The 17827-nt window shown below is 37.0% G+C and overlaps 2 protein-coding genes across 8 annotated transcripts in view; one reads left to right on the top strand and one right to left on the bottom strand.

The window, feature by feature from the left end:
* The window catches only part of SORBS2 (sorbin and SH3 domain containing 2), a 155491-nt gene that overhangs the window by 4058 nt on the left and 133606 nt on the right, over positions 1-17827 (bottom strand). For all 3 annotated transcript variants that reach the window (XM_050710210.1, XM_050710211.1, XM_035557832.2), the window contains 5 exons: positions 16782-16828; positions 15323-15437; positions 15104-15232; positions 13083-13286; positions 1965-2014 (listed from right to left, as the gene is read on the bottom strand). In XM_050710210.1, coding sequence (XP_050566167.1) covers positions 1965-2014; positions 13083-13286; positions 15104-15232; positions 15323-15437; positions 16782-16828 — 545 coding nt within the window. The remainder of the gene's footprint in view (positions 1-1964; positions 2015-13082; positions 13287-15103; positions 15233-15322; positions 15438-16781; positions 16829-17827) is intronic.
* C4H4orf47 (chromosome 4 C4orf47 homolog) overlaps positions 1-17827 on the top strand; it is a 91740-nt gene that overhangs the window by 72543 nt on the left and 1370 nt on the right. The gene's annotated exons all lie outside the window — the stretch shown is intronic.

The raw sequence follows: 17827 nt of genomic DNA, 5'->3' as shown, positions 1-17827 counted from the left end.
GCTACGGCTCTGCATGTAAAGGAGCAGGGTACGACTGCAGAAATTATAGAAGGGAAATAGTTTTGATTTCCCAGTGCTGAAACAAAGCATCATCCTCACGATGCCCATTTTTTCCCATTATCAACAGTTCACTGGCTGAAACTGAACACCGCTGCTCTTCCTCTCCCAAGTAAAAACACAGTAACTCCCCCTTTGATGTGTTCCTAAAGAAAATGCCTGAATGATAGCAGAGCTAATGGAAAAAGTGCCTTTTTTTTTTCCCCCATGGCTTAAATGAGACTTAATTCAGTAAAAAAATTCCTGTTCCTGAAAATCCCATTTGAAAATCACATATACAGTAAGGTGCTAGGCTTGGTGTAATGATGGTCTTCTTGAATAAAACATACTTATTTTTCGCAGTGCTGATTTGGAGAAACAAAAGGCAATGTTAAAAATAACTTTCTTGGAACTTAGTTTCTCATGACTGGCAGTTCCCTCTCCATATCTGAAAAGTCTGAACTTGTACTTTAATCATACTAACCAAATGAAACAGGATGGTCATTTAACCAATTACCTTTGATAATTTGCCTAGAGCAAATAAGAACAATCTGTGCAAAAATTAAATGGTAATACTGTTTTCTGTCATGGTTATCACTATTCCAGGAAAGCAGAGCTATGATGATATTCCAAAAATGATTAAATACAGCTCCCAAAGATACAGGAATTGCAGATGTACTGTGTCATGAATAGGATTCAAGCCAATTACTTAATCAAATACAGTAACAAAAACTTCCTAACTAGCACTCTTCATACTTCAGAAATCTAGTTTTAGTCATTTTTAGCTAATCCATTTCAATAACTCCTTTTGTAGTCATTTCATTCTCTCTTTGCTAATCTAGGATTTTCTTAAATACAAAAACTACTATTTAAATACTGACAGAATACGTATTCAAGACAACAGTTGCTTCACAATTTAAATGTATTTCTATTTGTTATTTTAGGACTGAGTAACTTTAGTCATGAACTACTAAAATTATATTGAACAAAATTAATTAGATAATTATTGTTTGCAAAACAGAGAGAGGTGCTTCAGTACGCTCAAGAATTCCAACAAAAGCTTGAGAAAAATGGGTTAAGTGAGACTGCAAGCAAAATGTCTAATTTTCATTATATATTATCTGTGGTCTTGTTATTTGATAACTGTTTCCTCCTCTTTTTTCTTGCCATTTCTTCAGTTTAACCATTAAATATTCTTAGATGCTAAGCCTTAATTACACTTAGGAGAATTCATCTAATAGGACTTCTTCCAAAGCTCTCTGATGCTAGAGTAAGAAGGGCTACTACTTTCAATGATCAGTGGAACAGGATCAAAAAAATAATAATTCGAAAGAATCTTGCATTGAACTTGGATTCTATAGTCAGCACTGAAACAGTCTTACATGCTTTATCTTGAGTTCTTACGTTGTGAAAACACAACCTGAGCTCTAGGTTCTCCAGTTTCTAATTTTTAAGTTGCATACGTAAATACTACCAAAAAGCATGATCCTGCGTTCCTGTGAATAACATTATCGAGTTATTTTTTCTCTCCATTAACATTCAGAACTGTTTCTGAAGAATCTGTGTTGTCAGTAAAGCAGATGAGTTGGATTAATGCTAAGTCTTTAACTGGAATTCTGCTGAGATGTAACAAGGGAGAGAACAACAACAGAATAAGTCAAACTTCAGTTCTACAAAATTCTTATCCCTTTTAAGTATAATCGATAGAGAGCTGCAAGATGACATGTCTGTCTTATTTTGATGTAAATTATACAACTTGGGCTTTGCCCTCTGGGACCATCTTGGCTACCTTCCTACATCATGTGGTTATCTGGACATTTCTGAAATCTCCTCATAATTGTACTTGGCAGGTTAACAAATTATTTGAAGATGTGCTGGCTATTGCTTAAAAGTTAGGTTTTGGTTTAGTAGACAAGAAGTATACTTACGGTTCCCCCCCAGTGTGTATGTTTTCATGAGCAAGCACAGGGCGCTGTGGCTGAAATGAAATGATTTGAAATGTAATAAAGATTTATAAGCTAAGGTCCAAATAGTTGGATAGGTGCATGATGTTTAGTTGCTTGAGAGTTCATATTCTACCTTATGTAAAACAACCCCCCCACATACCCAACCTCGCCTTAAATTCTTAAGAGATGTTGCAAGCAACAGAATCATGGTAGGTTTAAAGACTGATTTTTGGAGGACAAGATAAAAACTAAAACAAAACTGAACTTTATCAACAATCTGTTTATAGTATAGTAGAAAGTTGGAATAGAACCTTGCTGCCTCGTCACTGTGAAACAGAAAGAGCATTAGATAAATCAGATGCAACTGATGAACATTATACATTCCTTGGGTGAAGTATATTTTTAGATAAGCAAAAATAAAATCTCATATATTTAATGGCAGAACTTAGACTATCCACAGACAAACAACATTCCAATTTACATTACACACACAGAGTACTAACTTGGCAGGCATAACATGCTACGCTTTAATTAATTCTGTTCTAGCTCAAGGGGCAGCACAAAGCCATGCAGGCTGTTGGGAGGCAAAGAACAGAGAATTTTTGAATGAATGCAAATGTAATTGTGTGAAAATAACAACTAACACTTTTACTTAAGTAGTAGTAGTAATATGTATTTCCAGTGCGAAGCTTTATGTAAGGAGTATCTTTCCCTCTTTAGAGGTGGGTGATGCACCATTTATATCTAATAAATCTAAAATGGAAATGAAAAATATTAACCCCCTATGGAAACCACATCCTGCTTAGGGAGACATTGAATTACACACATCACAACCTGGCTCAGGCTAGAAACAGCAGAGGAGCAGCTGCTTGGAAGAGCACTTGATGGGAGCAGTGTTAACTGAGGATGCCCCATAGTCATGCTGTGGAGATTGACAGTTTGTACAGGTCTAGGAACTGTGTCTGTTCTGGAAGCGTGGATATCAAACACAGCTTGTGACACTTTCTTTTATGAACTGAGTAAACTGCAACCTGATCTTGAAGCCATGAGGTTTGTGTTAGTGTTCCATGCTTTCTTTTCCCCACATTTGACTATTCCAGTCCATCTTGCTTCAGTTTGCTCAAAAAGGTGATGCAGTCTTCCATGGGAGAAGGGCGTGGTAACTAACCCACAGCCTGATGATATAAATTGAATGTTAAAATGCATTAAGTTTCTTTTTCTTCTTCCCAATACCTCCAGATGAAATTGAAGTAGTTAATTTCTTTTCATCATGTTTGTATATTTACATGTAGAAAATATTGTGAATGTTTTCCACTTGATCTTCATAGTGTGTGGAGTGTAATTATAAAAAAGTGCCTAAAGATGCAGGAAGGCAGGTAACAGAACTTTTATTCATATCAATGAGAGGGAAACGGGTTCTAAAGGGGCAAAAAAGTCTATTCTAAACTCTGACTCTCTCTTCTCCCTCATTTACCTCTCCTTGCATATAAGAAAGATGGATAATTTTTACTTAAAAATACAACAACAAAGATTCCAAATTAGACATTTCAGTTCCTGTTAAAACCCCTTCAACAGCTGAATTCTCAAACGAGAAGAGAATATCCCACTGGGCAGATTGCCTGGTGTTTGGATCAGAATCTGAGTTTATTCCCTGCTTATCTTTCATCAGGTCTCAAACTAAGCTGAATGACAAAGATAGTCAGAGATGCAAGAAAAGTGAGGTTACAATATCTCTTGCAAACAATAAAAGTCAATGTCATGATACCACAAATGACTTAACGCTTTGAACATATACTGTGCCAAGAAGAAATCTGATAGGTCAATATTATCTTCTTTTTCTGCATATGCTTCAGCACTGTAAAACGTTTTTCTGATATTTAACTACTCTTGAAACAGATGATAGAAGATCTATGTGAGTAAGGATTTTCAAGTCCATGTTGTTGCTACAGAGAAATGTTTGGCAGAGTTAGGATCTGGGAAAATGAAGGTGAAGTCATCTATGCTATGTCTGAACGGGAGACCTCGGAGCACTCTATCTGAATGTATTCTTCTATAGTAACCCAGCTTATTTTAGGAAGGTTTCCCCCCATTTTCTTTCTCATGTCCATATACAGTGGTATTGGCTAGAATGGGACTGTTGCAAATTCTGGCTAATTGTGTTCAAGAGATACCGTGAAATGTACCCCCCTATGGTAGCTCTTCATGTTTAGAATTTCTGTCTTTCAGCTATGCCTGAGTTCACCACACGATCCTATTTCCTTGGTAAAAATAGTAGGGCCTAATCTCAAAAATGTTAAGAAGTGTGTAGTCAAGTCAATGGCCCCAGTGGTGCACTTGACCTTCATGCATGATTGATGTATCCTTGCCTATAATAGTTCTGTATAGTCCTGAACATGTAACTTAGGTGTACAATTAGTGCTTTTGTAGTTTTGGAATTAAATTCATAAATGCACTAAATATTGACTGATACAGTTCTCTTAACATACTCTCTGCACGCGATTCATTTGGAGTAACACACAAAATTAAAATAGGGCTTAATCCCTTTTTCATGGATATTATTATTCCTGGTTGGACTTTCTCTGAGATGGTGCTGGTCCAGTTATAAGAATCCTGATCTTCTTATGATTGAATTGTCTCTGTTCAATGATGCAGTAAGCACTGTCCTCTCGTACCTTGTTGCAAATAAGGCCTTCCCTAGACTTTTTGAAAAATTAAATAAAGCTGCTTATCTTAGGTTGAAATTTTGTAAAGGGAACCACCAGAAAGAAGATAATCTAAGATCAGGAGTGACTACTACTGACTACTACTTGGAAAACAGTTCAAGAGCCGAACATTAAGAAACTGATGCAGAGAATAATTTAGTCCTAAAGAGAAAGTAAAACATAACCCACAAATTCAATTTAGGTTCTTTTCATAATTCAAATCAAATTTTTGTGCCAAACACAGGCAAACTCCAAACAATTGGACCCCCCCCCCCCCCCCAAAAAAAAAAAAAAAAAAGTCAAGTCGTTACAGTTATGTTACCGTTATATTACAGTTAGGAAGGGAAAGGCGAAGGGAAGGTTTCAAGTGAACTCAACACAGTAGTGACAAAATATCTTGAAAAGCCCATGGACTAAAAGAATGAGAACTCAGCATCACAAAAGCCTGTATCACATGCAGTGACGTATAATTTTAGCTCCTGGAAACTATAATTTTAATAAACTAGAAATACTTGGAAACGAGAAATCAGAAAAGAACAAGCTATATATAAAGAACTTCAATCTCTTATATGTTGTAGCACTGGAAATACTATGCAGTACTGCTGAGATACAATACACTAACAGACTTATAAGTTTTGGCACACAAAAACCTGTTGGCTTTACTCAGACATAGCACAGAAGCACAACAGGAAGAAAACACAACATACTGATAGTGTTCAGACACTTGGGTGAACGTGAAGTACTGAAAGACCAGACACTGAGCTCCTGGAATATGGAAACGCTGTTACTGCACACTGGGCAGCCAGTACCGTACCCTGTGTGAATAGCTGGGACCTCTGACAGGCGAGCTGCAGGATCTCTTAGTCATCACAGGGCTACGAGGAGGTTTACCCATAACAAAGAGCTCTCTCTTTAAATTAGCCTAGAAAAACCACAGAAACGGTGTCAATTGGGAGTTTAAGAATGAAGCACCATGGGATGTTTGCAGCTTCATTCACACATGCAAACTGGACATGCTTTCCTTGGTAACAAAGGCACGTATGCTACAGGTGCAAAGGAAGGTACTATTAGTAGATAGCATTTTCATTGTTGCATCTTATCTTTTTTTCCAAGGGCTTGCTGCTCTGACACGTGCACTCAGGCATTACAGGTAAAAGATTATTCAGGCACTAGGTATGCATTTGAAGTAAGACAAGTTACTGGAAGTGTACCTACTGAAGTGACTCAGTCAAGGCAGGAAAAACGCAGTGGCACGCAGCAGCAATGTTATCTTGGAAATGCCAATGACAAATGTTGTTATTTGTTGCTGTTAGACAACAGACCTTACATTTGCATTTAGAAACCAGCTATGCACTTGATGGAAAGTACTTCAAGGACAAATCCTGAGTTTGTTAACATCACAGGAAATCAGCTAAATATTTGACAAAAATGTGTACATCCTACCATAGTTAATAAACAGCAGTATGCTGTCTTGGAGATTCTCAGGAGCAGATTTTATATCTTCCCAAAAGAGATTCCCTCCATTTATTTTCAGCTGGGTTAATGTGCCTTGTTCAAACAAGGACAAGGAATATCAGGGCCACCTAAAAAAAAACCTCAGTGCCTTTCTGCTTCCTTTATTCAAAGTGGCAGAAACAAAATGTGGTATTGTGTTTTACCCCTTCCTAGAGGTGACATGACAAATGTCCAAGGCCCATGACAAATTCACATGCTGGCAAGAATCCCTGTGTCTCTTCCCTGCTTCAAAAAATATAGCACAGCTTGTGAACCTTAAGCCTTCTTGAAGTCTGATATATCTGAGTCTTCTATTGTCATGTAGTCTATGATGTGGTAGGTTTTTTTCAACAAGGATGTAATTTTTGCCATGGATTTCATGGTCACTTTTCCTAGGACAGTTTCTCAAACATTTTATGTGCCCTTTTTCTCCTTGTCACAAGGACAGTCTCTGGAAGTCAGCACTGGAAATTGACTGTGGGGCTAAGCTGCACTGGGAATTGACCTTATCTGTCTAGCCATAGACTCTTTCCAGAACTCATTTTTCTGCCCCAGAGCAGCAGTGCTGACAGAAAGTGTAGCCTTGAAGAGGGAATAATCTTTGTTCAGGCCTTGGCTAATAGAGCTGATATTTGGAATGTCACCCTACGCAGTAGTGCTTTACTGTGAAACTTGGGACTATTCTCCTAGGTTTTAGATTGAAATTGAAAACACTTTAAAGTATTACTTAGTTTCTGTGTACTTGGATGTGATCCTGTTTCTTTCAATTAATTAAGAGTTACTGAAGTTCTGGTATGGACTTGAAATTGAGTTGAAGGCTTTCTCCTGTACTGGTATCTCCTTACACTATGTCATTGTATTATAATAGTTATAGTTTTATCTTGTTTTTCATCTGAAAAAAGCCTATCTTACTCCTCCATGTGCTATGTTATTTAATGTTAGTAAGAGAGAAAATGCATTGGAAAAGATCATACCCAGTGTTAGCCTTGCGGTTATTTAATATACGTGAAGATTTGCAACAATCCATACTTGAGGTGCAATTACCTTTAACTTTGTAGATTCTTTCTCCTGCCGATGTAAGAGTTTAGAAAGGAGAGGAGGTGAGAGGGAAGCAGTAGATGGGGATGTTGAATGAGAAGCTGGTGCCTTGGCAGAGTGAAATGGTGGATTAGAAGGAAGGTGGGAAGGAGGATCAGACTCTCCTGATGTTCCCATAGAAAGCAGAGCTGGCTTAAACATTCAAGAAAAACGAAATGTAATTGTGCTATACAACCAGCTGGTAAGGACATAAAATGCCCACTGAGTCATGTAACTAATGTGAACAGTCAGAAATGGGATGCTAATTTTATTATTAGTCAGTCTACTTCTCTGGGAGAAAACTTTTCCCTCAGAAATTAAAACAGGTTGCTATTTGGGGCAGTAGATTTCACCTCTATTCTTGCAGTTTTCTCCCATGTTGTTCAGGTCAAGTAAGGGCAATGCATGTCTGCAATATCTTTCTAATTAACTAGTATTACATTTGGCCAAAAACATTTTTTCCAAAGCATTTGCTTTACAATTTTGTATGAGCTAGCCAAAGCAATTGCCTGAACAGTCTCATTGTTGAAGTAAGTGCTGGACAGAGAAAAATCTTTTCTAAATTTTTGCCTGGAAACCACATAAACTGTGTAGCAAAATCATGGCATTAAATGACTAGCACACATTTAAGATAGTTCAGTGTTGTACTGTCCCAAAGGGGAACCAGGGCAGGCATTAGGGAGAAGGACTCGCTTAACTGCCAAACATAATCTGATCTGTTATTAGTCACATTCTAGTAACAGGGTCTACTATAAATATATCAGCTTGTGAAGTGACACATGCGAGGTCCAAACCTCTGAGTCTCTGCAGGAGACGTGTCCTTCCCTCAATACTGCTGCCAGCATTCCTGGGGTCCTGTACTCAGAAGGGGCAGCACATAATGGGACAGCGAGGAGGATGGCTCACTGTTTTTTTGTGTCAGAAACTTGATGGGAGCTAATAAGGACAGAAGGGGAAGGATCAGCAGAACTGAGACACCACAGAACTGACGATGGTGTCTACACCTGCTTCTGAGAAGGAATTGTGCCCTAACTGACAGTTTGTATTCAGCACAATAGAATAAAACTGTGCCTGTGCACAATACAATAAAAACATAAATACAAGAGAAGGCAAAGAATAATTGTACTAAGATATCTGAACATAGAAGACATGTTTTTCTGAAATTAAGATACCTTATTGATATTCAGTGAGGTGCGTCCTTCACAGCTTACTATGGAATCTCTTGTACTTGCTACTGGGAATTCTAAGGTGTCCTGCCTCAGATCCTCCTCTATATAGAGCTTTGTCAGTTCTGTTGTGTCTTGTGCTCCTCTGGAGAAATCCGGTTCTTGAGGCTTTGACTGAAACCCTAGGTCAACTGACAAATCTGCTGCACAGATCTCCTCTTCGTTTTCAGCAGTTTCAACTAGCACTGTGGAGACGGAGCCACCTTTATGTGGCAAAGGGATGTTACAGAGACCACCACCACCATGTTCACCTTCTCTGGTGGTATCTGACAAGTCTCTAGGTGCTTTGATGACCGAAGAGCCAAGTATACCTTGCAAGTCTTTATCTTTTCTTGGTTTGGTAGTGTTGCTTGTATGCTTATGTATTATGTCATGAGAGGAACTGGCTGAAGATGAGGTGGAGGTAGACAGGAGAAAGGGCTGAGGAAGAGTTGTAGGAGAGCTGAGAGAGACCTCTGTGTATGGACTAATATGATCATCCTTAACTCGGTGAATTCTGTTACTTGGGGAGATTGCTATGGATTGGGCTGTTGTTAATGCCAAAGAACTGAGTTCTTCTAAGTCACAAAGAAAACTGTCTGGAAATGGTAGAGGAGGTGAGATGCACAAGCTTGTAGGTGAAAAATCAACAGGTCTTGCAAATGAGTTGCTAGTGGCAGCCTGGAGAGTCTTTTGATCATTGCGTGACCAAGAGGAGGAATAGTACCTAGGAGGTGGGGACAGTGCTTGGGAAGGCAACTTCAAAGATAAGAAAAACATGGGAATTTAAATAAATAAATAAGCACGACAGAGAGTTAGGATATGAGTAGACAGGAAAAGAAAAACGTCTGTGCTATCGTCTGGATTATAGGGTATGGTTTCAGTGAGCACGGGTGTCTGAAATCATTAGTACGTGAATCAGAACAGCAAAAAAGACATTTGAAAAATGAAACTGTATCAGGTTCTGGCCTGGGACTTAAATGTCAAACATCAAGACAGATCTGGATCATTACATTCAGGAAGGCAACCTGCATTTGATCTGCTAAAGTTATGTATGGCTTTCTGTTAGTGAACCTGTCACAGCGTATTAAATCATACAATTAAAATTAATGCGATTTTCCTCACTGAGCACAGTATTGTCAGAAGTACACTTCAGGTGTCACAAAGTATTTCTTTAAAGCTCTAACAACAGTGGTCATTTCTAATTATCCTAATATTAATATTTGTACTTCTCAGTGCATGCTTAAGAAACATCTTAAATACATTGCATACTTTTATTAAGGCATAAGCAGCTACAGAATGCAGTTTTCCTTAAAAGTAACCCTACTGGTTTAAAATAACATCAACATTTGTGGAAGGTACATTCAATTCTAACTGAATGTAGGCAGTCAACAAAGCTTTTAAAATAGTGACAGCACAGTATATAGCAGTATATTTTGAGTAGCATTACATAACATTGATTGAAGTATCCTTCTGGTAAAAGAAACGTCCTTTTGTAAGAATGAGAGACTGGTGAGTCATACGTACACAGCATCAGTAGATATCCATTGCTTCAGTAAATACTGAAAATGCATTTTTGTAACTATTAATCCTCAAAGTTAAAATTGAATGAAAAATATTTTGATCTCATTTTAATTATGCAGAATAATTAGATTATTTGGACTACTTTTAGATTTTAAATATTACACTAGAAAATAATTTCAAATGGCCAAATGAACATCACGGAGTGGAAAGGTTAATTTACTTACCTTCTGCTGGAATTTTCTTGAGGCAAATAGTTTTATTTTGAAGCTAGGCAAACCTTTGCTATAGAATCTTCTGTACCAAAGTATACAGTCTACAGACCCGATACAATGCAGTCTGCTAAAACATAGGTAGGCTGTTGTGAACAGCATTCCAGCTCTTTCCTTCATCTTTACTCTTGAAAAAGAGCTTCCAGCCTGTGGTTTAGGGATCATACTATGGTCCAGGAGACATTGCCATTTTTAGCTTCCTGTGGCTACAGGCGGCTCTAGAGCTAAAGATATAGATGCTCTAGGCCAAGTTAAGGAGAGCAAAGCTTGCTCTTGATATATATTGATTATTTATTTTTATTGCCATTAGGCCAGAGACATTTAGAGCAATTGCTCTAGCAACAGGAGTGATAAAGTGAGTTACATGCTAAAAAAAAAAAAAAAAAAAAAAACCAAAGGAATAGGAAGAGTGGTATCAGCACTTGTGGTAAACTCCAGAACTCCTTCAGGCCTGCTAAAGCCCTTCTAGGTAGTCAGGAACAAGATGGCTTCTCATGGTATTGCCACATCTGAGTCCAGTTGAAAAAAATGTTTGTGTAAGAATGTCAATAGAGGCTTTTTTTTTTTTTTTCCTGGACTGATGCTAGAACCAGATGATTACAAAAGTTTCCTGTGCTACTAAGAAGGCTCTTTCCCCTCTCCTCTCCTACAGAGCTCATCTGTTACTTAACAGCAGTGGCAGACAGTTTTGTAATCTGATGTGACTATCACCATTGTAAAAATACACAATGGGCAAAAAGTAGCCTAGTAACTCCTGCTGCGATGCCGGTAACAGTAGTATGAAAGATTTGAGTGTATCTCGACTTGTCTGCAAAGACTAGGTCAAATTTGGCCATTGTAAACTCCCTGTATCAAATACTTGTGGAATACAGGGTAGCACACGTGATGCCCTGCACCTGCACATTCAAGATGCTTGATCATGGCAGCCTTAGAAAAGGAGCAGCCATCAATAGCTCTGGAGTTGTCACAGGCTGTACAAACTAAGGTGTTGCACTTCAGGTATGTGTACTAAGTTACTTTAATTATTTTTTTCTATTCTCAATGGAGATAACATTATTTAATTAAAAACTATGGACAATACTCAATATGAATTGTTGGGAGCCTTCACATTCCTCTTGACTTTACTATTTCCTGTTCAAGGTTTGGGCATTTTATCAACTTAAAGGAAAATATAAATAACTTATGAAGTTAAGAAATTACAGGGTAGTTTTAACATGCATGTACTTTTTACCTGAATGCAAATACTCTGAAGCATCACCTGTGCTCAAGGGCATCACTGACAAGGTTATAGGGGTTACACAAAAAACAGCTTTAGCTGCAGGAAGCCTTAGAGACAAGCCTATTCCATAGAAGATGAGAGGAGAGAGGCATCTCCAAATACAGAGAGACAGCTCTGTAGTGTGTAGCACTTAAGTTGCCTCATACTCTTGAATCACCTTCAGATTCCTGTAATGAGAAGGGGCCGTAGCTTATAAATACCTCAGTCTGAGGATACAGAATTTGATGCTACTTTAATTCAACAATTTTGTTGGAATGGAAGAGAGAGGAGCTAGTTCTCCTTTGTGATACATTCTCGGGGAAAAACCAAACCAAACCAAACCTTAAGAGAACTGTTCTAGCAACTATCATCAAACAACTAATATTGCTTAGCCATAAGCAGTATTTTCAGAGGACACAGTTGTCTATAAATGACATCTTTTGGTAACTGTCCCCAAAGCTGTAAATAAATGTGTATCTTATCTCAAAGCTGAGGCATCTAAATAAGCAACAGTATGCAAGTAAATGGAAGCAGAAAACGGGGCAAAACCAACTGAAACAAATAGAGGTTAATAGCAGGATACGAGAAAGCTTTATAAATTTTACACAAAACTGACTTCCCACGCTAAAGAGATGAACAAAACAGTAAAGAGGAAGATTTGGAAAGGATTCCATCTTTAGTACTCAGAATCATCATAGATAATACATTAATGCTAATCACCGTTTGCATACAGAAACTTGCTCAGTTTCTATCACTGCAAAGAGGTTTTGTTCCTGGCACAAGAGTATGTGAAATCAAAAGTGAATGACAAATTGGAATACAGGGATCTTCTTTGTAATGTGATTTGTAGTGGTTATGAACTAGGAAGGAAAAGAACTTGGAAACTGACTGACATTTGGTGTGGAAAAATTACAACTATAAAGGTCTGAATCCAAGCTCATTGACAACGTGATGACATTTGCATCACTCCTGGATGACACAAGACTGTCACTGTTGTCACACCCCTCCAAAGAACTGCCATTGTACCAACAGCCTCCTTGTAGAGCCTCCATGGCAAAAGGAGGAAGGTTATGGTTCACAATCATTAGCTGTTCTCCTTTACTTTGAAGGGCATAGAACTGAAAGCTCTTGGCAAGATGTGTCCCCCGTGCAAACTGCCCTCATTTGCCCTTTGCGTGCTTATGGGACTGCAGACTTTTAAGATGACGGGTATATCTTCACTTTGCATTGTGAAGAGTCTGCTAGACATTTCCTTGATGCTCAAATTTTGTCTGAGACTCCTAAATAATTTTTTTTTGACAGCTTGTTTTTTCTGCCCAGATTTTGACTGGCCCTACTCTCAATAATTTAATAGCTAAAGAAGAAGGCAAAATTCCTGGCAGAAATAAGACTGACATTCTGCCATAAAAGCACTTTAATGACAAGCTAGTTATGCAATTCTACATATGTAGGAAAGAAAACAGATTGTACTGAATGCATTAATTATGTATCATCTTACCACGTTAACAAAAAATTTACAAGTCCTTCTAAACCCACTCTAGGGGTGATATCAAAGAAAAAAAAATCCTTACCTTAGCTGAACTTAAATGGTGTATTCTGTCACTAGAATAGCTTTGGGGTATAGGAGGGTCGGGGTAGTCATCAACACTTTTTGAGGCATTCTTTTTGATGACTTCTACATAGGAAACGGGGAAGATGCCTTGTCTGTTGGTTCCTGGTATTTTACCTTCATACCAATTTTGATCAACTCGCTTAAGAAGAATTACTTTGTCCCCCTGGAACACATTAGAAAAATGAGTTATCAGCAGATGAGTAGTAAATTGATTTTTTAATAGATGATATTATTTCAACAGATAGTGTTATTTTCCCTGCAGTGCTGTTTCCCATCAGTCTTTAAAATCTTCTCCATTCTCACATTTCTCTTGCCATTTGTAATAATCATATATGCCACTACCACTCCAGCAAAAAGAGGCTGGTCACGGACTGCAAATACTCTTCATTTCTCCAAAGGGAATCTCATGTAGTCTCCTACTCTTGGTTGGGAGATTAACATTTAAACTTTCCTTCTTCAGAGCATAACCTGTTTAAATGGTTTGCCAAACTGCTAGTTATTTCCTAACAGTAACTAATGCAGTAATGACTGCATTAATTTAAACACCCGTTTTTCTCTAAAAGTAATAAAAGTTAAATAATGAAATCCATGCAAGTGCTTTGTTATCAAGTAAAATTGTAATACATGAAAGTGAAAAGTTCAAAATGATTTCGTGGGAAAGATGAGAGAAGTGCTTTTCCCAGAAAATGTGCTTGACTAGCAGGTATCTGTGCAAAAAGACAGATGGGCAGTGGCTCACCTACTAGTTTTGGAGAGCCTAGGAATTGAAATGAGAAATACCAGCTTTCTATTCAAACTCTTCTCTGCAGAGAAACTTCATGAACTTCCTCTTTCATTTTACATGACGTACTTTTTAACCACATGCCTTTTTGTAACAAATCCTTCCACATTAGTTTTTTGTTTCAGGGTTTCTGTAATTTTGCTTCTGTAGTTATTTGTGGAGTTCTCTAAAATTATCTTTAGTGGGATGGAATTACAACTTTTAAAAAGAAGCTCAAGCTTGGCTGTCAAGATTGTGACCAATACAAAAAGCATGAAAGTGAATTTAAATTAGAAATCATCAAACTACCTTCCACACCTCCTAGTTCTCTAAGTTTTTATTCCTGCCTTTTGTTTGATTGATTTTTTTTTGTTTTGTTTTGTTTTTAGATCTCTTTGAGGTTTACCAATCTCAAATGAGTGGAAAAACACCCATTATCTTTGGTGATGCTGGATTATGTTGTAGTTCAGCATCAAAAACCTGTATCCTTAGTCTTATTTCAAAAGAAAAACAAACCACTGAATAACTTCTATGAACTCTAACTCATATAAAAAAGACACTAAATGAGGCAGAATTTTCCAGTGGGTAAAAAGTATATAATACTTATAACTAGATATATTATACCTCCAATAACAAAGTTCTCTTCTGCAGCAACTATCTCAGTGTCTGACAAACCCCAGAAATTAAATACTTGTTTTGCTAATGTACAATAAAGACAACCACCAGTATGTGCATAGGCAAAGTATGCAGAGGCAAAATATGTATAAGCAAAAAGAAGACTATTATGAATATGAAATATTTTCAAGAACTGGTACATGCACAAAAATTTGAGCCTTTTTTCTAAATTTTGCTGTTTTATATTTTCAGTATTTTTGATTTCTTCTGCATGAAAAACCTTACCATTGTAGTTATGACAGTAACAATTATTTAAAACAGTGAATGGATAACTGAAATAAAAACTAGAAAATGGGGTGACCAGTTAGATGTTTGCATATACTAATCTACCACATTATATTTTATAGACACAAAATATTTAAACTATTTGCAGGTCGCTGTGAAAGAATGCAAGCCAATGAGCTATTATGTCAGTAGCTTTGTACTGTAATATCGCTTTGTGCGTAGCAAATTTATCACCAAAACACTGTAATTACATATACATTAATTCTCTGTAGCAGTAGATACCATAATGATATTTTGATAAAGATAGATCTCAACTGTACCTTTCTAAGTGATAACTCCACATTTGTGTCTGCACTGAAATTATATTTGGCAATAGCTTCTCCAATCTCTCCAATTTGTGCAGGGGGAGGTGGCCTGGCAGGCTGTGCTTTTTCTGGGGGAGAAAGTTTCTAGGAAAAAAATACCAACAGGTTTTAATCATTTGCATGTAGTTTGTGGACCTATTATCCAAAATAATTCAAGGAATTAAAAGAACAAACCTCAACATAAGAAATTGGGAATATTCCAACTCTTCCATGGTGTTCACCCTCATACCAGTTTTGATCAATTTTCCTGAGGATATAGACAGTATCTCCTTTCTTGAAGGACAGCTCTCTGTAAGAAATTCATTTAAAGATGTTTACAGCTTTACATTTGAACTCTTCTACCTGCATAGCTTCTGCAGTCTTTACAGTTCAGTACTGAAACAGAATGTAGCAGATAAACATTTGGAGAAAAAAATGTCATAGCTGTAGTACACTTACCAGTTGATTATACCCTACAAAATGAAATGATTCACATTTATGAATCATCACCAGGTACTATCTGTAAGTTATATAGGCCTAACTTATACCGTGAATACAAGGAAGTATTATTAGTTATTAGCAGAGTAGTTAGGATACAGTCTGCAGGCAAATATGATGTCGTTTGTATCCCCTGTTCAGATGCTGCTTTTATGACAGGTATCTGAGACATTCTTGTTATTATTTATGAATCAGTAGGGTAAGGTACTGAATATATCCTGTCTCCATTGTCTGTTACTGCCTTTTTGCAGCAGCATAGCTTGGAGTGCTGCTGTTCCACACAGTTTTCTTTTACAAGCAAACTCTTCAGTAGCATGAACATAGGATTATGTTCTTGCCATTTCAGGTACTCAGGGCCTGTGATATGCTTAATGTTGGATACTGAAAAAGGGAAGTATTCAAATCATTATGAACATTTTCAGATCCTGAACTGGGTATTATTTGTTGTACTTTTTTTTTCTTTCCCCCAAAGAGCTTACCTGCTGTTCTGATAATTCAAATTATAGTTTTATAGCTATTGCAGACACAGCTATTGCAATTCTAGCGACAATGTTGTACCGTATCAAAAGGTTTTTTAAACAGCCTGAATCATCAAAGCAACAGCACTAATGACATACATGCACTCTCCTCTGACTCCTTCATACCCTAGAACAGCATTCCCTGATTTTGTTTTTTTTACGGACCACTGTATTTTGTTTTGGTACGGGACATTTCACATCCTGCAGAGAGACTGGGTATGTTAAGACAGACATATTGGAAGATGCTAAAGCACTATAAAGAGTTTTGATAAGAGTACTCTATCTACAGCAGCACTTTTAAGTCTGGTATCCTGATGTCGCCTAAATATGATTCACAGCAAAGAACATTCAGTGGGTGACCCTCAGGACTCAGGCTATAGAAAGTTGAAAATCCACAGCCATTCACATGTTCAAGCAAATACAATGGAAAAAATATGACAATTAAAAGACATTTTAATTTCAAAATAACTTCTCACACAGCTTGCTAATGCAGAGGCTACTGTGACAGAAAGCAGGGTCTTCTGCTTCCATGGTATTTTGCTGTCGAAATTGGCTATAAGAGCAGTTAGCTGCATCAAGTGCTAGAGGGACTTTTCTTGACTTATGAATACTTAAATGAACAAAAGTCAAGTACTTACTTAGAAGTCTGAGCTTTAAAGTCATATACAGCTCTGGCTGGCAGTTTCTGAAAAGTAGGCAAAATGATTAATACATTCCAGGTAGCACTACTGTAAGGTAAACTTTTCAACCTTTAAAAAGGTGGCCAAGATCAACCAACCAACCAACCAACCAACAAAATAGGCAATTAAATATACAACTTCCTTTTCTGAAACAATTAGGTGTTTGGGACAGTGTTTTAAAAACAGAACTAGCACCTACATAGAGCACTGTCTTTGCTTTAATAAAAAAAACAACACAAAGTTATTAAAGGGATCCTGTCAAATCCCATTTTTTGATACTAATACAGTTCTCCATTACAAGTCTGCTTCAAATATGATAGCCTAAGTTTAAAGCATTTTATTGTTCTCTGCTATTAAAAATGGTCTTTCAGATGAGAGGTGATATCCTTTTCATCAAGTGTAGCTAAGCCCTATCCTGTTTTACTCTTTCATAATTTCACCTTTTTTTTTTCTCACTTTTGCTGCTGGTGCTATAACTACTAAAGCAAAGAATGAAAAGGAGAATAATATTAAAAGAACAGTGGAGCTGATTAAATACAAAATGTACAAATTCAATTGAAAATAGAGGTCAGTCTTCTTTCATCTTTTTAAATCACAGCAATCTTAAGAAAAGCTTGTAGTGCAAGTACTTTACATATTTGCATATTAAAACCCAGAATTCTTTAAAAGGAACACACAAAACACTCCCAAAACTGGGTTTAACCATTATTATGTAACAAGAAGTCATCTTTGAAATCAGACTCTGAATTGCAGCAATATTGCAGCTTGTTCTCAGCAGCTAAATTACAAAAACAGTTAAGATTCAGCGCTCTCAAGTTGCTGTTATTTTGTGCAATATTTATTTATATCAAAATCAATGGAAAATGTTAACAAGTTGTACTTCTTTTGTAATTGAATAAAATCCCTGAAGCCTGCTTGGGGAATGTTTCAAGTTCTAGAATCTGAAATACTCTTAAGAAACTGAATGATATACCTCATTTTTCATGTACACTTTTAAGTAATAC

Source organism: Cygnus atratus, chromosome 4, assembly GCF_013377495.2.
Source record: "Cygnus atratus isolate AKBS03 ecotype Queensland, Australia chromosome 4, CAtr_DNAZoo_HiC_assembly, whole genome shotgun sequence".
Taxonomy (NCBI): domain Eukaryota; kingdom Metazoa; phylum Chordata; class Aves; order Anseriformes; family Anatidae; genus Cygnus; species Cygnus atratus.
This window is presented reverse-complemented; position numbering and strand designations above follow the sequence as displayed.